Source organism: Mus musculus, chromosome 8 (genome assembly GCF_000001635.26).
Source record: "Mus musculus strain C57BL/6J chromosome 8, GRCm38.p6 C57BL/6J".
Taxonomy (NCBI): Eukaryota; Metazoa; Chordata; class Mammalia; order Rodentia; family Muridae; genus Mus; species Mus musculus.
Window position 1 is genome coordinate 88361759 of NC_000074.6, and position 17732 is coordinate 88379490.

At 48.6% G+C, this 17732-nt stretch overlaps 1 protein-coding gene across 11 annotated transcripts in view; it reads right to left on the bottom strand.

The window, feature by feature from the left end:
* Positions 1–494, bottom strand: part of Brd7 (bromodomain containing 7) — a 32359-nt gene extending 31865 nt beyond the window's left edge. For 9 of the 11 annotated variants that reach the window (NR_165043.1, NR_165045.1, NR_165044.1 and 6 more), the window contains exon 1: positions 148–414. Coding sequence is in view for 6 of the 11 variants with exons in the window: in NM_001377016.1 (NP_001363945.1) it covers positions 148–196 (49 nt within the window). In the remaining 5 variants the exon portion in view is untranslated. Of the gene's footprint in view, positions 1–147 lie in introns of all 11 variants that reach the window. The other 2 variants (XR_003947288.1, XR_387746.4) reach the window with 2 other exon arrangements.
* Positions 495–17732: the final 17238 nt, after the last annotated feature.

The window sequence follows — 17732 nt, forward strand, 5'->3', positions numbered from 1 at the left end:
GGCGCCCCACCTCCCAGCGCCCCACGAACCCCCGCCGGGACCGGCAGGCCCGAGTCGAACGCCGCCCCGCCGGGGGCGATCTCCGCGGGTCGGGGCCTTGCGGGCAGGGGACGGCGCGGCTCCGCAGGCAGGCCAGCCGCTCCTCACCCTCGTAGAAGTGGCGGTCCGACTTGTGCTTCTTGTGCTTCTTGCCCATGTCCGACCGGGCCCCAGAGCCCGCCCCCCGCGCCAGGCCCAGGCCGTGCGGCGCCGCTTCCGGTCCGGGCCAGGCGAGCGGAGGGCGGGAGCGGGGCCCGCGAGAGCCCGCGCCGCGAGGCAGGGGGACGGCACGCGCCCGGCGGCGCGAGGTCCCTCACGAGAAAAAAAAAAAACCACGCGCGGGACGCGACCGAAGCGCGACACCAGTGGCGAGAGGGCGAGAGGCCGGCAAACCAGCGGGAAAGAGAGGCCGCCGAGCGGACGGGATGCGGTCTGCGGCGCGTGGCGGCCCCTGGCGGCCGGAGGCGGCGCTGCAGCCTGTGGTGGAGGGCGGGGCTGCGGCTGGGGGGCGGGCTCAGAGGCGGGGCCTGTCTTGACTTTCTTTTTCCATCCCCGACGCTCTTCCCTGCTTTCCTGAATCCTTTTAACTTTCCTTGGCTTTTGTTTCTTGTCTTTAGCAATATTATTGAACTCCATCTGTACAGGATCGGGCAGACCCAAGAATATGGGTCCTGCCAAGCCTAACGATCTCCGTTCGCTCTCCAGGTTCCACATGAAGGAGAGAATCGACTCCTGAAAGTTGTCCTCTAATGTTTACATTTATATATATTCTTGCACAAATAAATAAATGCATACAGAAAAAAACCAAAACAAAACAAAAACAAAGGCTTGTTCATGATAGAATAAAGCCTCCAAGATGTTAACTAAATGAAACGCACCAAGTGTGCAGCAGTGTTGTTCAAAAGTGAGACCGGAAGTGAAGGTGTGGTCTGGATTCAAAGGCTGGAAACAGTACTGCTTACTTTATTTCAGGTGACCAGGACGGTATAGGGGTGGATTCTTTTACTTTTATGCTTTTCTTTGTGGTTTAAAAAACAATTTATATGCTAAAGTAACTGGAAAGAAAAGGAAGCTAAGGGTCTAGAAATTAGCTAGAACTTGCCTCCGAAAAGGTGGTGGGGTTGCAGCTATTGGCTCCCCAGGGAGGCACAGGCTGCCTGCTGTTTTGTCTGCTTCTCACCCCCATCAGTGCCGTTCCTGTTCTCTTATCTCTGGATGCCCAGCCCTTCTGGGCAGTGGCTCACTGACAATTTTGTCTACTGGCACTTACCCAGATGGGCCACGTTAAGATCTGCTTGTGCTGGGTGTGATGGTGCATGCATGCATGGCTGTGCTGGCCTATCCCGGCCCTCAGGTTGAGGCAGGAGGACTGAATCCCAGACTAGCCAGGGCTACATAGTAACATGCTATCTAAAAATAGAGCTCACTGTTGCATGTGCAGAGATGTCTAGGGAAATAAAGTGCACGCTCTCTCTCTCTCTCTCTGTGTGTGTGTGTGTGAGACAACTTTACAAAATAGCAAGAGCAGGTAATATTCATATTCCCATTTTATAGAGGAGGAAATGGATGCCCAAAGAAATAAGATAGGGGTCAGATGTAGAATCAGTATTCAAATCCAGGCTTGAACTGGAGTCACAATCCTTTTCATTAGTTAGTACACACAGTGCAAAGTGTCTTTACTGCACTTTTAGCCTTCTAGTGGCCTATACATTTTATAAAAATCTCATTTTTTCCTCAAGAAAGAATCTAACCGATCCTTTCTACTGTACTCAGAAGTGGACTTGAGAGTGGAGAGAAGATGCAGGAGTTAAGAACACTTGCTGCTCTTCCAGAAGACCTGGGTTCGGTTCCCAGTACTTACCCCCATCCACCAGCTCACAGCACCTGTAATTCCAATTTCAGGGTGTCTCCTGGCTCTTTAGGCACCTGTGTTCATTTAGTGCACATAGATCCATGCAGCCACACGCACACACATAAATTAAAACAACAACAACAACAAAAACCAACAACAAGTTGGACTCTTGGATGGCTTTTTCCTGGAAGGTTTGTTGTTTATCTTTGTGTGTGGTATGCTAGGTGTGTAAACCCCTGTAGGGAACCTCGAAGTCAGCTCAAGACACTCCAAGGCCAAATTCTCAGCACAAAGATTTACTTGCTTTAGAGGTACAAAGGTCAGGGACTGAGAGACAAAGACAGGAGATAGAGGACACGGAGAAGGGGACAGGAACAAGGGAGAGGAGTAAGGGGTATTTGCCCTTGACAAAGGACTGCCTCTGGATACAAAGGAGACAGACAGTGCTCTTAGGTAAAAGGAGAAAACTGTGTGTTAAGATGAGGTGTTTAATTTTGATTGTGCATGTTAATTAGGTGAGCCAAAGGGGGCTTTTGATGGCTGGACTTCAATACTTTGATAGCTGGACCTTGGTAGGCAATCTCAGGAGGAGGAATTAGCCAAACAAGGGAATAGACCTTGGTGGCTAGCTTTATATATTTAATCTAATGGTTTTGAGCAAGGTAGAGGGAATGGGGAGAAGGACAGGGCCTGTTAGAGCCATGCTTGCCACACTCGAGCTGGCCAGAGTCCCTTTACCGCCACATTTTAGGTAGTGCCGAGCTACCCCTAGACCTGTAGCTTAGCCTTGAATTCCAGTGTTGAGATGATAGGATGATATTTTAGGACCCTGCCATTTGCAAGTGATAGGAAACTGAATTTGAGCTGGGCATAAGGCTCTCATGTTTAATCCAGTACTTGGGAGGCAGGGGCAGGGGAAGGCAGAGGCAGAGGCAGAGGCAGAGGCAGAGGCAGAGGCAGAGGCAGAGGCAGAGGCAGAGGCAGAGGCAGAGGCAGAGGCAGAGGCAGAGGCAGAGGCAGAGGCAGAGGCAGAGGCAGAGGCAGAGGCAGAGGCAGAGGCAGAGGCAGAGGCAGAGGCAGAGGCAGAGGCAGAGGCAGAGGATCTTTGCGAGTTTGAGACCAGCTTGGCTTACAAAGAGTTCCAGGCCAGTCAGGGCTGTTGCCCTGTCTCGATAAACCAAGAGGAGGAGGAGGAAGTGGAAGAGGAGGGAAATGTGGGGGAGGAGGAAGAGGAAGAAGAGGAGGCAGAGGAGGAGAAGGAACAAGAAGAAAAAGAGAGAGAGAGAGAGAGAGAGAGAGAGAGAGAGAGAGAGAGAGAGAAAGGAAGGAAGGAAGAAAGAAAGGAAGGAAGGAAGGAAGAAAGACAGACTCAATGTGAATTATTTCAAGTCAATAAAAAGGAGATTTACCAGTTTACTTGTCTCAAAGGGGAGAGTGGTAAACAAGAATTTGGTGCTATTGGTCCCTACCACACCTTCTCAAGCTTCTATCCACTCCTACCCCATATAGTTGGAAACATGACCACCAGCTGTCGCTAGGATTTTTATGTGTCCTGACAGCGGGGGGGGGGGGGGGAAGGTCTCAGCTTCACCCGGAAAAATCTCAGTGGATGATGTTGGTTGGCTCACTTGAGACATCTAATTTGTAGGTGATTTGGTCCAGCCTGGGTACCAGGTGACCAAAAGGAAGAAAATCTGGGACTGGGCCCGGGAAAATGAGGCTCCTCTAGTAAAGGTAGCTACGTTTTCACAGAAGCCAACTTTGACTCTGTTGCCTTTGTGCTACAACCTCTTTGTGAGGTTGAAGACTCAGGCTGTGTGGGCAAAGGAACTCTGCTGTAGTGAATTCAAGTCCCCAGGACCCTCTAAAGCAGGGGGTCTCAGCCTTCCCAATGCTATGATTCCTTACTCCAGTTCCCCATGGTGTAGTGACCCCCCCAACCGTAAATTATTTTCATTGCTACCTCATAACTGTAATTTTGTTACTGTTATGAAATTGTCATGTGATACCTTTGTTTCTGATGGTCTTAGGTGACCCCTGTGAAAAAGTCAATTCAACCCCAAAAGGATTGAGACCCACAGGTTGAGAGCTGCTGCTCTACTGCTGCAGCTTTTCAGTGGTTGGGTGCAGGGCTTTCTGTTTGAAGACAAGTCTCTGAGCCAGTCACCTGTGGCATGCCTCCTTCCTCCAGGCTGGACTTGGCTTTCCTGCCTGTGCCTGGCCCTGTGTGCTCTCTAAGGGCAGGGATAATTCTGTTCTCTTGGAACATATGGGGCAAGTCAACCACTACTCACTCTCCCAATGCTTCTTAGCGGTCTCGCTCTCTCTCCTCTGCCCTCACCCCTGTATGCCCTGTGATGGAGAAAGAGGACCTGCTTGCTTCATTTATATTTCAGGGTTAGTAGCTTCTGCCTTTAAGAATGACCCTCCAACAGCTGTTGAGGAAACTAAGAGCATGCAGCAGAAGTCTCTGCTTACAAAACTTTTCTGTAAGAACTCCAAGTCATCCACTTTTAAATTCCTAGCTCAAATCCTGTACCTGGCACATGCCATTTGTGCGTCAAATTGATTTTTTTTTCTGCTTGGGACATTCAGATAAGACCTAAGCCCTGGCCAATACCTCAATCATAGTCTTGGACAGACACATATGCAAAGAACCCAGCCTAGCTGCGTCCAGACTCCAGACTCAAAGAAACTTATATTTACTTGAGCCGCTAAGTTTGGGATATAGTAGGATATGAGTTTGGTATAAGTTTGCTATGTAGTAGGCAGTTAAAGTAATATGTCCAGTGGGGACGCTCCATGCTTGCTCTGCATTTGCAAAACAAATTAAAAGAACATGGACGTACTGAATTGTTGCACACAAGATTGTTTCCTATCCTTATTCTGACTTGGCAGAAGGAATGATAGTTCATCTCTATTTAATAGGTGGAGACACTGAGGCCTGGTAAGTCAGGTGACTTATCCCAGGTCACATGACTTGCTGGCCTGAGACTTGAGTCATGCCTACCTTTCCCCCAAGTTCTACTTTTTAACCTATATGCCACGTGGCTCTTTATAGACAGGTCCACCTTGGGTTCTACATGTTTGCAATAGAGTCAGCCTCCATTAAGACCAGGAAGAGGATACATATTGCCAGTGTACACCTGCTAAACAGCAGTGGAAAGTAGTGTAAGGAGCAGAAGGTGTGGCTGCTATTCAGACTTTTGTAGGTCCTGTCGACAAGGACAATGTTAGAAGGACCTGTGTTAGAAGGTGACTGTTTCCTCCCTGGAATAGTTCTGTGATGTCAGAAAGTCAGATTTTGTGACATCTAATGGTATATCTGTGACCCTAATCTGCTTGAAAGGGAAGTTTCCTGGAGAGAGTGGAGATGGAGAACTATCTCACAGAAGAGCAAGGGTTCAGCTCTGGGAGAGGCTCAGGCTGGCTCTGGGCTTTTATTAATGCCCTGATCTCAGCTTTCATCTCTTGCCTTGGCTGCTTCCTTGGAGATGGCTGGCCTCTGGGATCCATCATTGGAAGCAGAGGGTTGCCTTCTTTACCCCAGTGATCTGAGCTGGCCAGATTCCTAGTCACTGCCTTGACTCTTTGGCATCTGCTGTGTTCTGAAAGTTAACCCAGAGGCTGACTTAGTGACCTTGCAGCAACTCCAGAGTATTGTTTAACAGTGGCCTCCAAAATTGAAACAGTCTATCCTCCAGGGAAACTCTTAAAACACAAAGGTAAACATCTCAGCATAGCTTCAGGAAGTCCCTGAAACTGACTAAATTCACTAGGCTCCTCCCTACCAGAGTAAGCAATAAAAGATGAGAGTTCTGCCCAAACAGAAGAAGGCCAAGCTGCGAAAAAAGATTCAGACAAATCAAGCTACACAGAAGACTCTGACATCAGACAAGGCTGCTCAGAAGAAACAGAAACCAGCCAAGGAGCCTGGGTTAAGATTAGTAACAAAGGAGACCCTCCAACCTGTTGAGCTGCCTGCAAGCTATGCTCCAGATTCCCAGCTTTGTGAGCTGTCACATGCTGGAGTGGGCTTTGGTGATGCATCTGTCTTTGAGTCATTTCTGCACCTGTAGTAACTCTTCATCCATATTCCTGTTGTTAACCCCAATTAAACTAATTAGGTCCCCAAGTTAGACTTTTGTGGTATCCATATTTTGATCTGTTGTGGGCTTCCTATCTAGGGTGAGTAGATGTATGTGTTATATCTTCCCTAGGAAAAGTTTGTCACACAACACAGGAGGACAGTACCTATGTCCATCTTGAGGAGGGTGGGGCTGGGCACAGTATAGGCAGTACCTCGTGAAAGACATCTAGATGGGACTGACTACAGGTCTTCTTTGTATTGAGAATACCTTGTTGTGACTGTGACAAACAGGGCTGGGCTGTAGTTCTGTAATAGAGTGGTGTCCAGAATGGACAAACCTCCGAGCTTCATCCCAGCACTGGGAAAAAGTACTGACCAGCAGTTATTGGTTAGCTGACTAGTTGGTGAGAGTTAGCATTGAGTCCCAAGCCAGGGAAACCCTACAGTAGTTCTGGGGAGAGACAGCTGTCCCAAGGCCAGGGTTCATACTTACCAGTTTTGTGACGTTGAGCACATCCCAAGGGGCTCTCTCATTCAGGCCCTCTCTGTCTCCTTCAGTCAGACTTGGTACAACAATATGATGGGTAAAGGGGTTCTGTCCAGAGCATGGCAGGCATGGATCTGGCAAGCTTTGCCCTTCTCCCTGATTTCCTTTGCCTTGCTAAAAATTTTCAGTTCAATTCCCAAAGCTGGCTACCAAGGTCTATTCCCTTATTTGGCCAATTCCTCTTCCCGAGACTGACTACCAAGGTCCAGTTATCAAAGTATTGAAGTCCAGCAATCAAAAGCTCCCTTTGGCTCACCTAATTAACATGCCCAATTGAAATTAAACACCTCATCCTAACATGGGGATTCCTCCTTTATTTTTATAAACTGCTATTTTCCTATGGGCCATGTCTGTCTCCTCTCTATCCAGAAGCAGTCCTTTGTCCCTCTCTGGGACAACTATCTCTGCCCCCCCCTTCCTAGTCCTCCATCTCCTGTCTTTCTCTCTTTTTTCCCTGCCCTTTGTCCCTCAGGGGCCAATAAATTTCATTTGTGGGGAGAACTTGGTCTTGGGTGTCCTGAGTCGACACTTTTCCTAATGATGGATATAAGGATGGAAGAACCTGAGACCAGTGTGCCAAGGGCATTGACTAATATATAGAAAGTGCTTGGAAAATGTCACTTCTAACATGACGTTTTAAATATTTGTGGTCCCTTTAAAAAACGTGATTCAGGCAGCATCAATGCTGTCCCACTATTCCTGTCTCAGTCAAATCCAGATCCACATCTGGGCTCCAGGGCCTTGAACTTCCCAGTGTGAGGAGAGGAGGTGATGACCCTTCCCCTCCCCTAAAGCACCCCCCCCCCGCCCCCTACATTGGCCTGCTTACTTGCTTCTGCTCCCTTGGACTTTCAACATCCTGAGGATGGGGACCCTCAGGACAGGTACCCCACCCCTTCCATAGAACTGGGTTGAAAACAAACCATTTTTGTTGAAAAGCCGAATGAATAAATGAGCCTCCCCGTGTTAGGATTATGAACCCCTCCAGCCCCTTCCTTGCCTGGGTGGGGATCTTGTCTGGGTAACCAGAGATGAGTTCCTGTTTTTGTAAGGAGCCTTTGGAGGAGCTAGGCGCTGTGCAGGTGGCCACTGGGGGGAGTGGCGTTCCCAGATAATCTGCCCAGCTCAGCCTCTGCCCTCTGAGCCCTGCTCCTGAGGAAGGACTGCTGTTCAGTGGTCTGAGACACTTTAACCCTAGTGCTTCCGTGAAGAGAGGATACACTTCAGGCCACATCTGATGGCCTGGCCACCTGATCCTGGAGTAGACTGTGACCTCTATTTCCTGTAGCGGGGGCTAAACTCCTTGGCCTGGTTCTGGGAGATCCTCTGGGGCCCTCTTAAGTTTTTGCGTACACAGGTAGGTGACTCAGGTGAACATAAACATCACCTTTGTTCGCCTTACTCTTTAAAGCTTGCTCTTTTAGCAGGAAGGCAAGCGAAGAGCTCTAAGTGCTGGGAGTTTCCATTCCTAGCCGTGTCTCCTGGGTGGTAACAGAATGAACTTCATTGTGTAAAGTGGGAAAACCCAAAAAGAATGGCCCTTGGAGATGTCTGGGCATTGTTGAGGAGCCCTGCATAGGGACAGATGGTCAGCAGCTCAGAAATGCTCTTGCAGGTGCAGACTTATGTGCTGATGGCGTGCCTTTGAGTTCTCCTCTGAGGACAGATCCAAAACCTTTACAGCAAGTGCTTGGCAGGTAGCCAGATGTGGCTCCGGGCTTAGACTGGGATGCTCTTACTGATGTCAGAGTTCTGGCTTTGCTCAAACCAGCTGTGAAGTTTGGATGTGTGTCTTTCCTCTCTGGGTCTCAACATGACCATCTCCACCGCAGGAGGAGGGCCAGGTGGAGGTTTTCAAGCTTTAGTGCTTGTGAGAAAGTGTTTCTGGTCATTATCAGTCTCCAAAAAAAAAGTTTTATTTAAGAAATCTGTAAACTAGGCGCAGTGACACATGCCTGTAATCCTAGCATGCAAGAGGCATAGGAAAGACAAGCAGGCATTTAAGTTTGTCCTTGATCACACAGCAGGATCGAGACCCGCTTGGGCTGCATGTGACTCTATCTCAAAAAAGAAAATTGTGTGTATTTTAGGTTTTCCTTGATTGATTTAGTTATTTAGACTTTGTATTGGTGATTTTCGAATTGCTGGGACCATAGTATTGGAAAGAAGCAACTTAAGGGAGGAGTTATTTTGGTTCATGGTTTCACAGGGTCCATAGTAGCGGGAAAAGCATAGCAATGGGAATCCTTGATGGACAGTATTCTCTTCATGACAGAGAGAGAGAGAGAGAGAGAAGCCTTCAAAGCCCCACCCCCAATGACCACCTTCCCCTAGCCAGTCCTTACCTCCTAAAGATTTCCATGTCCTCCCAAAAGAATTCTACCAGCTGAGGAACAGTCATTCAAAACATGAGCTGGGGGCCAGTTCTGATTCAACCTGTAGCAGATTTAAACTTCACCCCTAAGCAGTACATGGTCCTCATAGACTTGAAAATCCAGTCAAGACTGAGGGAGAACATTTACATTGCGCAGGATCTTACCACGTTCTGTAATATTTTGGAATATGTCATTCCAGAGACTTTCCAACTGGTTTCCCACACTAGAATTTGATAGCGATACTCCTCTTCCTATCTTGGCACTATATCCATAATGCTCCTTTATGGACTAGTCTAGAGGTTGGCTTCTCAAAGTGGGGTCCATGGACAAGTCCATCGGCACCCCCAGAGAACTGTGCAGTAACAGGGACCACTTCAGAGTTGTGGAACTGGAATCATATTTTCAACAAGATCCCCTAGCAATGCACACACAGGTATTAAAGTTTGGGAAGTAACACTCTGGAGTATTGGTCACTCCTAGACTCTATTTTCTTGAACAAGAGGAGACTCCTTCTGTAAAGTCCAAACAACTGGACGTGCAAAGGGAAACTCTGAAGGACAGACAAACTCAGATGCCCTTTGGTTTGACTCAAGAGCTCAAGGAAAGATGGAGAAAAGCCAAAGGACCTTTGCATTTATTTTAAAATGCTTCTGATTATTTGAAAAAAAGATGGCAACTAGGTGTAGTGGTGCAAACACACAATTCTGCCATGAAGAGAATACTGTCCATCAAGGATTCCCATTGCTATGCTTTTCCCACTGCTATGGACCCTGTGAAACCATGAACTAAAATAACTCCTCCCTTAAGTTGTTTCTTTCCAATACTATGGTCCCAGCAATTCGAAAATCACCAATACAAAGTCTAAATAACTAAATCAATCAAGGAAAATCTAAAATGCACACAATTTGGATGATAGAGACTAGAGAATCAAAAATTCAAAGCCAGGCTGGGCTACATGATGAGTCTCTCTCTCTCTCTCTCTCCCTCCCTCCCTCCCTCCCTCCCTTCTCATGTCATAATCTACTTTGCTTCTCATCTGTGATTAGCCCTACTCTGTCTAATCTTAGTCTCTTGAGTAACCCACCCTTGACCACAGGGGAAGGAAGCCTTTATGCTGTGCCAGACTCTGGAGTGCTGCTTTCCTATTCTATAACTCTGGCTCCTTCTCATCTTTTACTGTCTTAGGAAGGAACGCTTGAAACCTGCTTAAGTGTGTCCTCTTCTGGCTTCTCAGCGTTGGATGGTCTTGTCTTATTCTGCTTTAGTTTTCTTCATCTTATTTAATTTCTGCAGAGCTAGGCATGGAAACTAGGCCTATATTGTAGGGGTCTAGGAATTGCTTCTACACAGACACTGATCTCAGTCAAACAAGGATCGTGTATTGAACACACACCTAGGGACTGATCAGTCAGGGCCACAGGTCAGACTCGGGAGCTGAGACACCGACTTCAAGCCAGAATGCTACAGAGCTTTTAAGCCTGAAATCCACAAACATCTGTGCCAAGTTATCCCCCCCCACCCCTCAGTCAGGATTTAGGGATAGGGGACTTCTTTAGGAAAATGTCTTTGTGGTACACATATCCTGATCCCATTGGTTGTGGTGGGGTGACTTGCCTAGCACTCCTGTCTCAACTTGCCAACCAGGATGTCAGTTACCCATGTACAAGTCTCCTTCTGCAAAGCAGGGTGTCAGTCACCCATGTACACATCTCCTTCTGCAAAGCAGGGTGTCAGTTACCCAGGGAGGTCTTGGGAATTTAAATTTTATTGACCCCCCTGTTCAAAATGGAAGTTGTATTCAAAATGGCTATGGTAGTATCAGAAAGGCAGTGGTTACCTAGGCCTAAAATGCTAAGCAAGTGATCTACCACTGGGCTTCCTTCCTCCCTCCTTTCTTCCTTTCCTTTCCTTTCCTTTCCTTTCCTTTCCTTTCCTTTCCTTTCCTTTCCTTTCCTTTCCTTTCCTTTCCTTTCCTTTCCTTTCCTTTCCTTTCCTTTCCTTTCCTTTCCTTTCCTCCCTCCCTCCCTCCCTTCCTTCCTTCCTTCCTTCCTTCCTGTCTTTCATTCATTTATTTACTGTTGTTTCAATATAGAGTTTCTCTGTGTAATCCTGGCTATCCTGGAACTCACTCTGTAGATCAGGCTGGCCTTGAACTCAGAGAGATCTGCCTGCCTGCCTCTGTCTCCCGAGTGCTGGGATCAACAGTGTGTTCCACCACCTCTAGGCTTCTTTCTTTGTTTTGTTTTGGTTTGGTTTTTGTTTTTGTTTTTGTTTTTTTGTTTTTTGTTTTTTTTCGAGACAGGGTTTCTCTGTATAGCCCTGGCTGTCCTGGAACTCACTTTTGTAGACCAGGCTGGCCTCGAACTCAGAAATCCGCCTGCCTCTGCCTCCCGAGTGCTGGGATTAAAGGCGTGTGCCACCACGCCCGGCCTTTGTTTTTTTAAACAGCACACTGCAGTGCAGCCTGTGCTCCAGCTGCCTGCGCTGTATCTGTTTTTCTGGTCCCTGCTTTAGATACTTGGCATGTATCAGTTTGTCCATTCTACTCTCTACTCTAGCCGTTCCACCCGACCCTGGCATTCTGCTCATCCAGGACTGTCTTCTCCTCTAAGAGCAGAATTGTGTCTTCTGCCCACAGCCAGTCAGTAGGCACAGCAAGACAGCCTAGGACTGACTGGTCCAGGAGTAACCATGAGACCCTTACAGCCTCTGGCTTAGTTACTGGTACAGAAATGGGCACTGAGGCTGGCCTTGGTGGGAGCTTTCCATTAGCCACTTTGTCTTGCAATGACTAAGCTGACTGTATGTTAGCCTGAGGCTCCGAGGCTCCAGAGGAGGTGGTCCTTCGGAAGAGTCACGTTGGAAAACAGAGGCAAGAGACCTTGGATCAAACCCAACCTGAAGCTTATACACCTCTTAATCTTCTCAATCCAGCGAACCCATAGATTCCTCTTCTAAGTTTGGCCCCTTTGAACTGGACTCTCATCCTTTGCAATGGCTGAGTATTGCCTGACACAGGTGTGCCACCCCCATGTGCACCTGTGCACACATATGTACATCTTTCATTCTTTCACCTGGGGTTCACTAAGTGCATCTTCTGCCTAGAGAGCCCAGCATGACCCATAACCAGAGCCTACAGTGGGACTGAGACACACAGCCCCTCATCTCAGGAGTGCTGAGAACAGGGACAACGGAAGCTACTTCTCTGCTCAGATGTCTTTTGGAACAGTCTCAGGCAGCACATCACTGGAAGCCAGTGCCAAACAGAAGCACACATCCCTTGTTCAAAATGATTGACAGTTTAACGAGGGTTGGTGGCACAGTACCAGGGAGGCTGGGGCAGGAAATTCAAGGCCAGACAGGCTACAGAGTGACTTCAAGGCCAGACTGAGCAATGTAGTAAGACCTTGTCTCAAAATAGAAAGTAGCCAGGTATGCTGGTGTATGCCTTTAATCCCAGCACCTGGGAGAGAAAGGTGGAGGAATCTTTGTGAGTTCAAAGCCAGCCTGGGATACAAAGTGAGTTCCAGGCCAGCCAGAGTTACAGAGTGAGACCTTGTTTTAAAAATCCAAAAAGTACCCTCCCCCTCAAAAAAGGAAGGGGCTGGCGAGATGGCAAGCAAGAATGCTTGCTGCTCTTGCAGAGGATGGTAGCTCACTTCCTGGCATCCATGTTGGATAGTTCACAATCATCTGTAGCCCTTCAGGGAATCTGATCTTCTAGTCTCTGTGGGCAACTGGACTCACACACACATTCATCCCCACACACTGCATAACAAAAATAAATGATAAAATCTCTTTAAAAAGGTAAAAAAAAAGAGAGTCTGGTAGAGAGTTCAGTAGAGAGGACACTTGACTAGCACATATGAAACATGGCTCAACTACCAGTTACACATGTGCACACATATGCACACACACATGCATGCACATGCACACGCCCATGCATGCATGAATCTACATCGGCAAACAGTGATATTTACATTATGATTCATAACAGTAGCAAAATCACAGTTATAAAGAGGCAACAAAAATAAGACTGACGGTCACCACAACATGAGGGACTTTTAATAGCGTTCTTACGCCCGGCCAGGAAGAACACAACAGACCAGAATCTTCTGCGGCAAAACTTTATTGCTTACATCTTCAGGAGCTAGGAGCGTAAACCCCCAGCCCCAAAAGCGAAAGCCCCTTTAATAATGAAACCGAAACCCCTTCCCTATTTAGGAGAGTTATATTTCGCCTAGGACGCATCACTCTCTGATTGGCTGCAGCCCATGGCCGAGCTGACGTTCACGGGAAAGGCAGAGTACAAGTAGTCGTAAAATACCCTTGGCACATGCGCAGATTATTTGTTTACTACTTAGAACACAGGATGTCAGCGCCATCTTGTGACGGCGAATGTGGGGGCGGCTCCCAACAAGGGACTGTATTAAAGGTTGCAGTGTTAGGAAGGTTGAGAGTCACTGACAATGCCTTCTAATTCTGGTAAAGACAAGTGCCAGCCAAAGGGTTTGGCTGATGAGATCTGATTTTGTTTTTGCTGTGCTGGGGTTCCAATCCAGGGCTTCCCCAATGCAAATCCTAGACAAATGCTCCACCACTGAGCTACAGACCCAGCCCTGCGAGTGTTCTTGTCAATCAAGCTCAGTCTTTCCACCGGCGGTTAACTTAGAAGCCTGTGGCTAACAAGTGGCCATTGTATGTCTTCTTCTGGAGCTGCCCACCTGCTCCCTGTTGCAGGGTGGGCTTGCGGGACCACACCTGGTCCATCCCATCCTCCCGTCATCTTGCTCGCCTATCCTGCTCCCTGAGCAATTCAGCCCACGTCGATCACATCCTCTGGCCTCAATGATGAATTAGCCCAGGGTTGAACAGATAGGATGAGGTTTTGCGCTGTGTGGCAGCTGCTGATTGTGCCCGGTCCAGGCCCCTTGACACCTTCTGTTTGCGTTCATGCTGACTCCATTTCCAGCTGCTCATCCTTGGTCTCTGCCCTCGGGCACCCTCGGGCAGCTGGAGCCTGTTCTGTCCATGTGTGCAACCGGGGAGCAGCCAGGGGAGCTGCAGAGAGAGGGTGCTTGGGTTGAAAACCTGAGTTCTTAGCCCAGGCCCTGGGATTCCTCTCAATTAAAGAGCGGCAGAGGCTGTCGAGGGAGCACCTGAATTCCTCTGAGATGCATATTCTACCCTGGGCCTCCTGGATCCTTTGTGGGGTTAGGCTGTCTGCATCCCCAGAGAGTCTATACTCTATAGCACCCCTTGTTGGTTCCAGATCCTCTCTGTCCCATGTCTTCATTCTCCTGCCCACGTTCTGTTGCCATTTTCCAGGGAATGTACTACTTGTGTTCAGGTCCTTGTCTCAGGACTTCCAAATGGGAGCCCTGACAAAGACACGGGACCCTTTTTGTTGTCTGTGGTTATGTGATTACCCTTATCTTTCTTATTAGCTGTCAGGAGTAAACACTTTGTGGGGCAAGAGCCAGGCTGGGGCGAGCAGAGCCCAGAGTTGACATGTGACAGGATTTTGATGAGCGCCAAGGACCACACACCTCTGTTCTGCGCTTTAGGAGCGGCCTCGTGGGATCTTGCTATACACACCAGCTCTTTCTCTTCTATAGCCAGCCGCCCCTACCCCTCCAGAAATCCCATTGTCCACAGCTGCACAGCGTGTTCTGGGCTTCTGAGCCTCACGCTAGTCAGTCTCCCTTGGGGTTCTCTCTTTTGGAAGTCGTTCGGCCGTGTATGGGATGTAAAGGAAGTGAAAGAGTTCATCTCTGTAAGTGTAATTGGCCGTGGATATAAGGGACATGTGTTTGGGTTTGCGCTTCTTGGCAAAGACTCATTTCTCAGGTACAGCCTTGTCTACAGAGAATTCACGTGGGAACCCAAAGAGGAATGGAGGCCACCTTTCCTTCTCATCTCTTTATGATCTCGTACCATCCACCTTTCTGTCAGTCTCGCCTCTCTGCTCTTTCAGGACCTAATAGAACCATCACGATCTGTGCTCTGACCCCATTTGAGTTCTCTACAATAAACCTGATGGGCTCTGCTCAGCTGCCAATAGGGGAATGTCTCTTGAGCCAGGTCCAAGCTCCTGTCCAATCAGCTGTGTTCTTGGTCTTTGGGCAACTGGTCCAGTGAGACAGCCTCAACATCTCTTCTCTACTTCCCATTCCTTGTTACAGATGAGAGCTCTGTGAGCCAGTTTGCCGGCAGCTTCAGAGTGGGAAAGGTGACAGCAAGGAACAAGTCTTCACAGCCACGTGACCTCTTTGGTAATGAAGTTCCACGGAGTAATAAATAACCAATGTTCCAGTCCTCACGGCAAGCCTGAGTCATCTGATGCACCATCAGCCCACGTGTGAACCCTGAAGACGTCAATCAGTTATCCCAGGAACGGTTTAGGAATTGGATCAAGAAGTGCAATCTAGAACAGAGTGCCTAGCCACTGCTGCTCACTGCCTGGCATGACCAAATCACCTTCTGGGACAGGGACCCCCCTATGTGACCCCGGTGGCCACAGAGAGACAAGCCTGGTGCATTTGACTGTTAATGTGCTAGGACGCCAGGTGGGAGAGGTCCCTCTTGCTTCACTCCAGCCATCCAGTTCTCACCCTGCATCCCCTCCTCCCTTGTATCCAGGCAGCCCCGGCGCAGCTGGAGGCAGCCCCTGGGAACCACCAGCGGCTTTATGATGTGCAGATGGTGTTTCCGCCAAGCCCCTTGCTTTTCATGTCGGTGGCCTCTGGGAGCCGTGCCAGCCCAGATGTCCCTGATCGTGAGAAAGCCTCCCCTGGCTAGGCTGGCATGAGATGCCAGGGATGGGGCTCCAGGCCAGCTCCCTCGGCTTGATTCTCCAGTGAGAGGACTTGGCCGGGAGCCCAAGAGGAGCGTGATCCTGGGTCACCTGTGTCCCAGTGTGGATTAGGGTGGCGTATCTCTCTGAGCTCACATAGATGATGTACACCCAGCTTCTCGGAGTATGAGGGATGAGAGGTGAGGAATGAGGGATGGATTGCTTTCCCCCATACATGTTTACCTGGCTGTGTCAAGTTATCTCTGAGTACAGGCTACTTCCATCATCAGAGGGAGTGTCCTCCTGTGATAGGAGCAGTTCTACCCCATAGTGAGAGACTGGGCCAGAGTCAGGAGCTATGTCTTCCCCACCAGGCCACAAGTTGGCACTAGCAAGGATGAAGCTGTTGTCTGCTGTCAGACTGCAACTTCCTCTAATCTGGAAAATGGGACACTTCCAGCAAATCAGAGTTTTCTTCCTTCCTTCCTTCCTTCCTTCCTTCCTTCCTTCCTTCCTTCCTTCCTTCCTTCCTTCCTTCCTTCCCTCCCTCCCTCCCTCCCTCCCTCCCTCCCTCCCTCCCTCCCTCCCTCTCTTCCTTCCTTTTTCTCTTTTTCTTTTTAAAATTAAAAGCATTTCAGCCTTGGGTCTAATCAAAGCAAGAACCTTTGGCTCATCTTTAAAATGTTATACTGGGTATTGCACACCAGGCAAATACCCTATTCTTGTGCTACAGTCCCAGTCCCATGATTATCAGGTTTCAAAATTGAGAATGATGTGCCTGTCTCTTCCATCACAATTAAATACTCCCCAGGGGTGGATTGAGCATTGTCTGAACCAGATCAAGAGCCTCAAAGAGTGGATAGTGGTCCCTCTCTGTCTTCTCAAGAGAGAGATGAACACTTCTGTTCCTGAAGGATGCTGTTTTAGATTGGCTATAAAGTGTCCTCCCCGAAGACTTATCGTTAAAGGCTTGGTCCCCAGTTGCTGCTGATGCTGACAGATGTCTGGGTTGTAAGAATATTCTCAATGGCTATTCCATGTAATAGTGCATAGCTAACTGGTAGATGTAGCCTGGCCGGAGGAAGTGATCACTGAGAAATCTTTGAAGAGTGCTCCTTGTTCTGGTCCTTCTCTTGTTCTCTGCCTCCAATCTGCCATTAGACGCACAGTTGCCCACTATAGCCTTCTGCTGGGATACTCTACTCAGCCAAAAATCCATGGAGCCAACCATAAATTGAAACTTCTGAAACTAAGCAAAACAAATGTGTCCACCCCAACCCCTGCCCCAGGTTTTTCACTCAGACATTTTGTAACAGCGATGCAAACTGAAAACCGTATGTTTAGCTCAGGGAGAAGTCTGCTGACCACCCAAGGGGGTGGAAAGTTCAGCTGTGAACACTTCTGTGCGTCCACAAAGAAAACTATGGCATCTATCTACCCTCAGATGCTAGCCACAGAAAAGATGCCTAAAGGATAGCATACTCTGTGGGATGCCAAGATAGGTCATCATCTTTCAAAGCAGGGACACAGGTCCTGGTCCCAGGCCCTGGAGACAACTTGTCTATCCTGTCTCTCTTTGCTCTGGTCAGATACACCATCAGGGAGTGCAAAGGAAGACTTTTGCCAAGCTTCTTAGAAAGCATGGGGATGTGGGGACAGTGCCAGTCACAGCAGGTGCTGGGGTGGGATGAAAAGGAACCGCTAAGGGGTGGCTGGGCAGGGGGGCACAGTCTGTACCGAGATCTGCTGTGTAACCCAGCTCTGACTAAGAGCTCAGAGCTCAGCGCTCAGGAGGAGCTCAGGCTGATGGACCACTGATGAAGTGACTACGTGAGTGAATGAAGACCTGGGTGCAGGCCATGTTCGACATTTTGTGGGATCTTTTCTCTTTTACCCTTCTGCACTCCCCTTTCTTTTACCATTTCACCCCCTAATGCTAGATAGGAGAGAAAACAAGACAGAAGGGAAAGTGGTGATGTTATCATTAAACTACTTGCTGCTGATTAGGGGCATCGAGTTCCTTGGGATAAGTT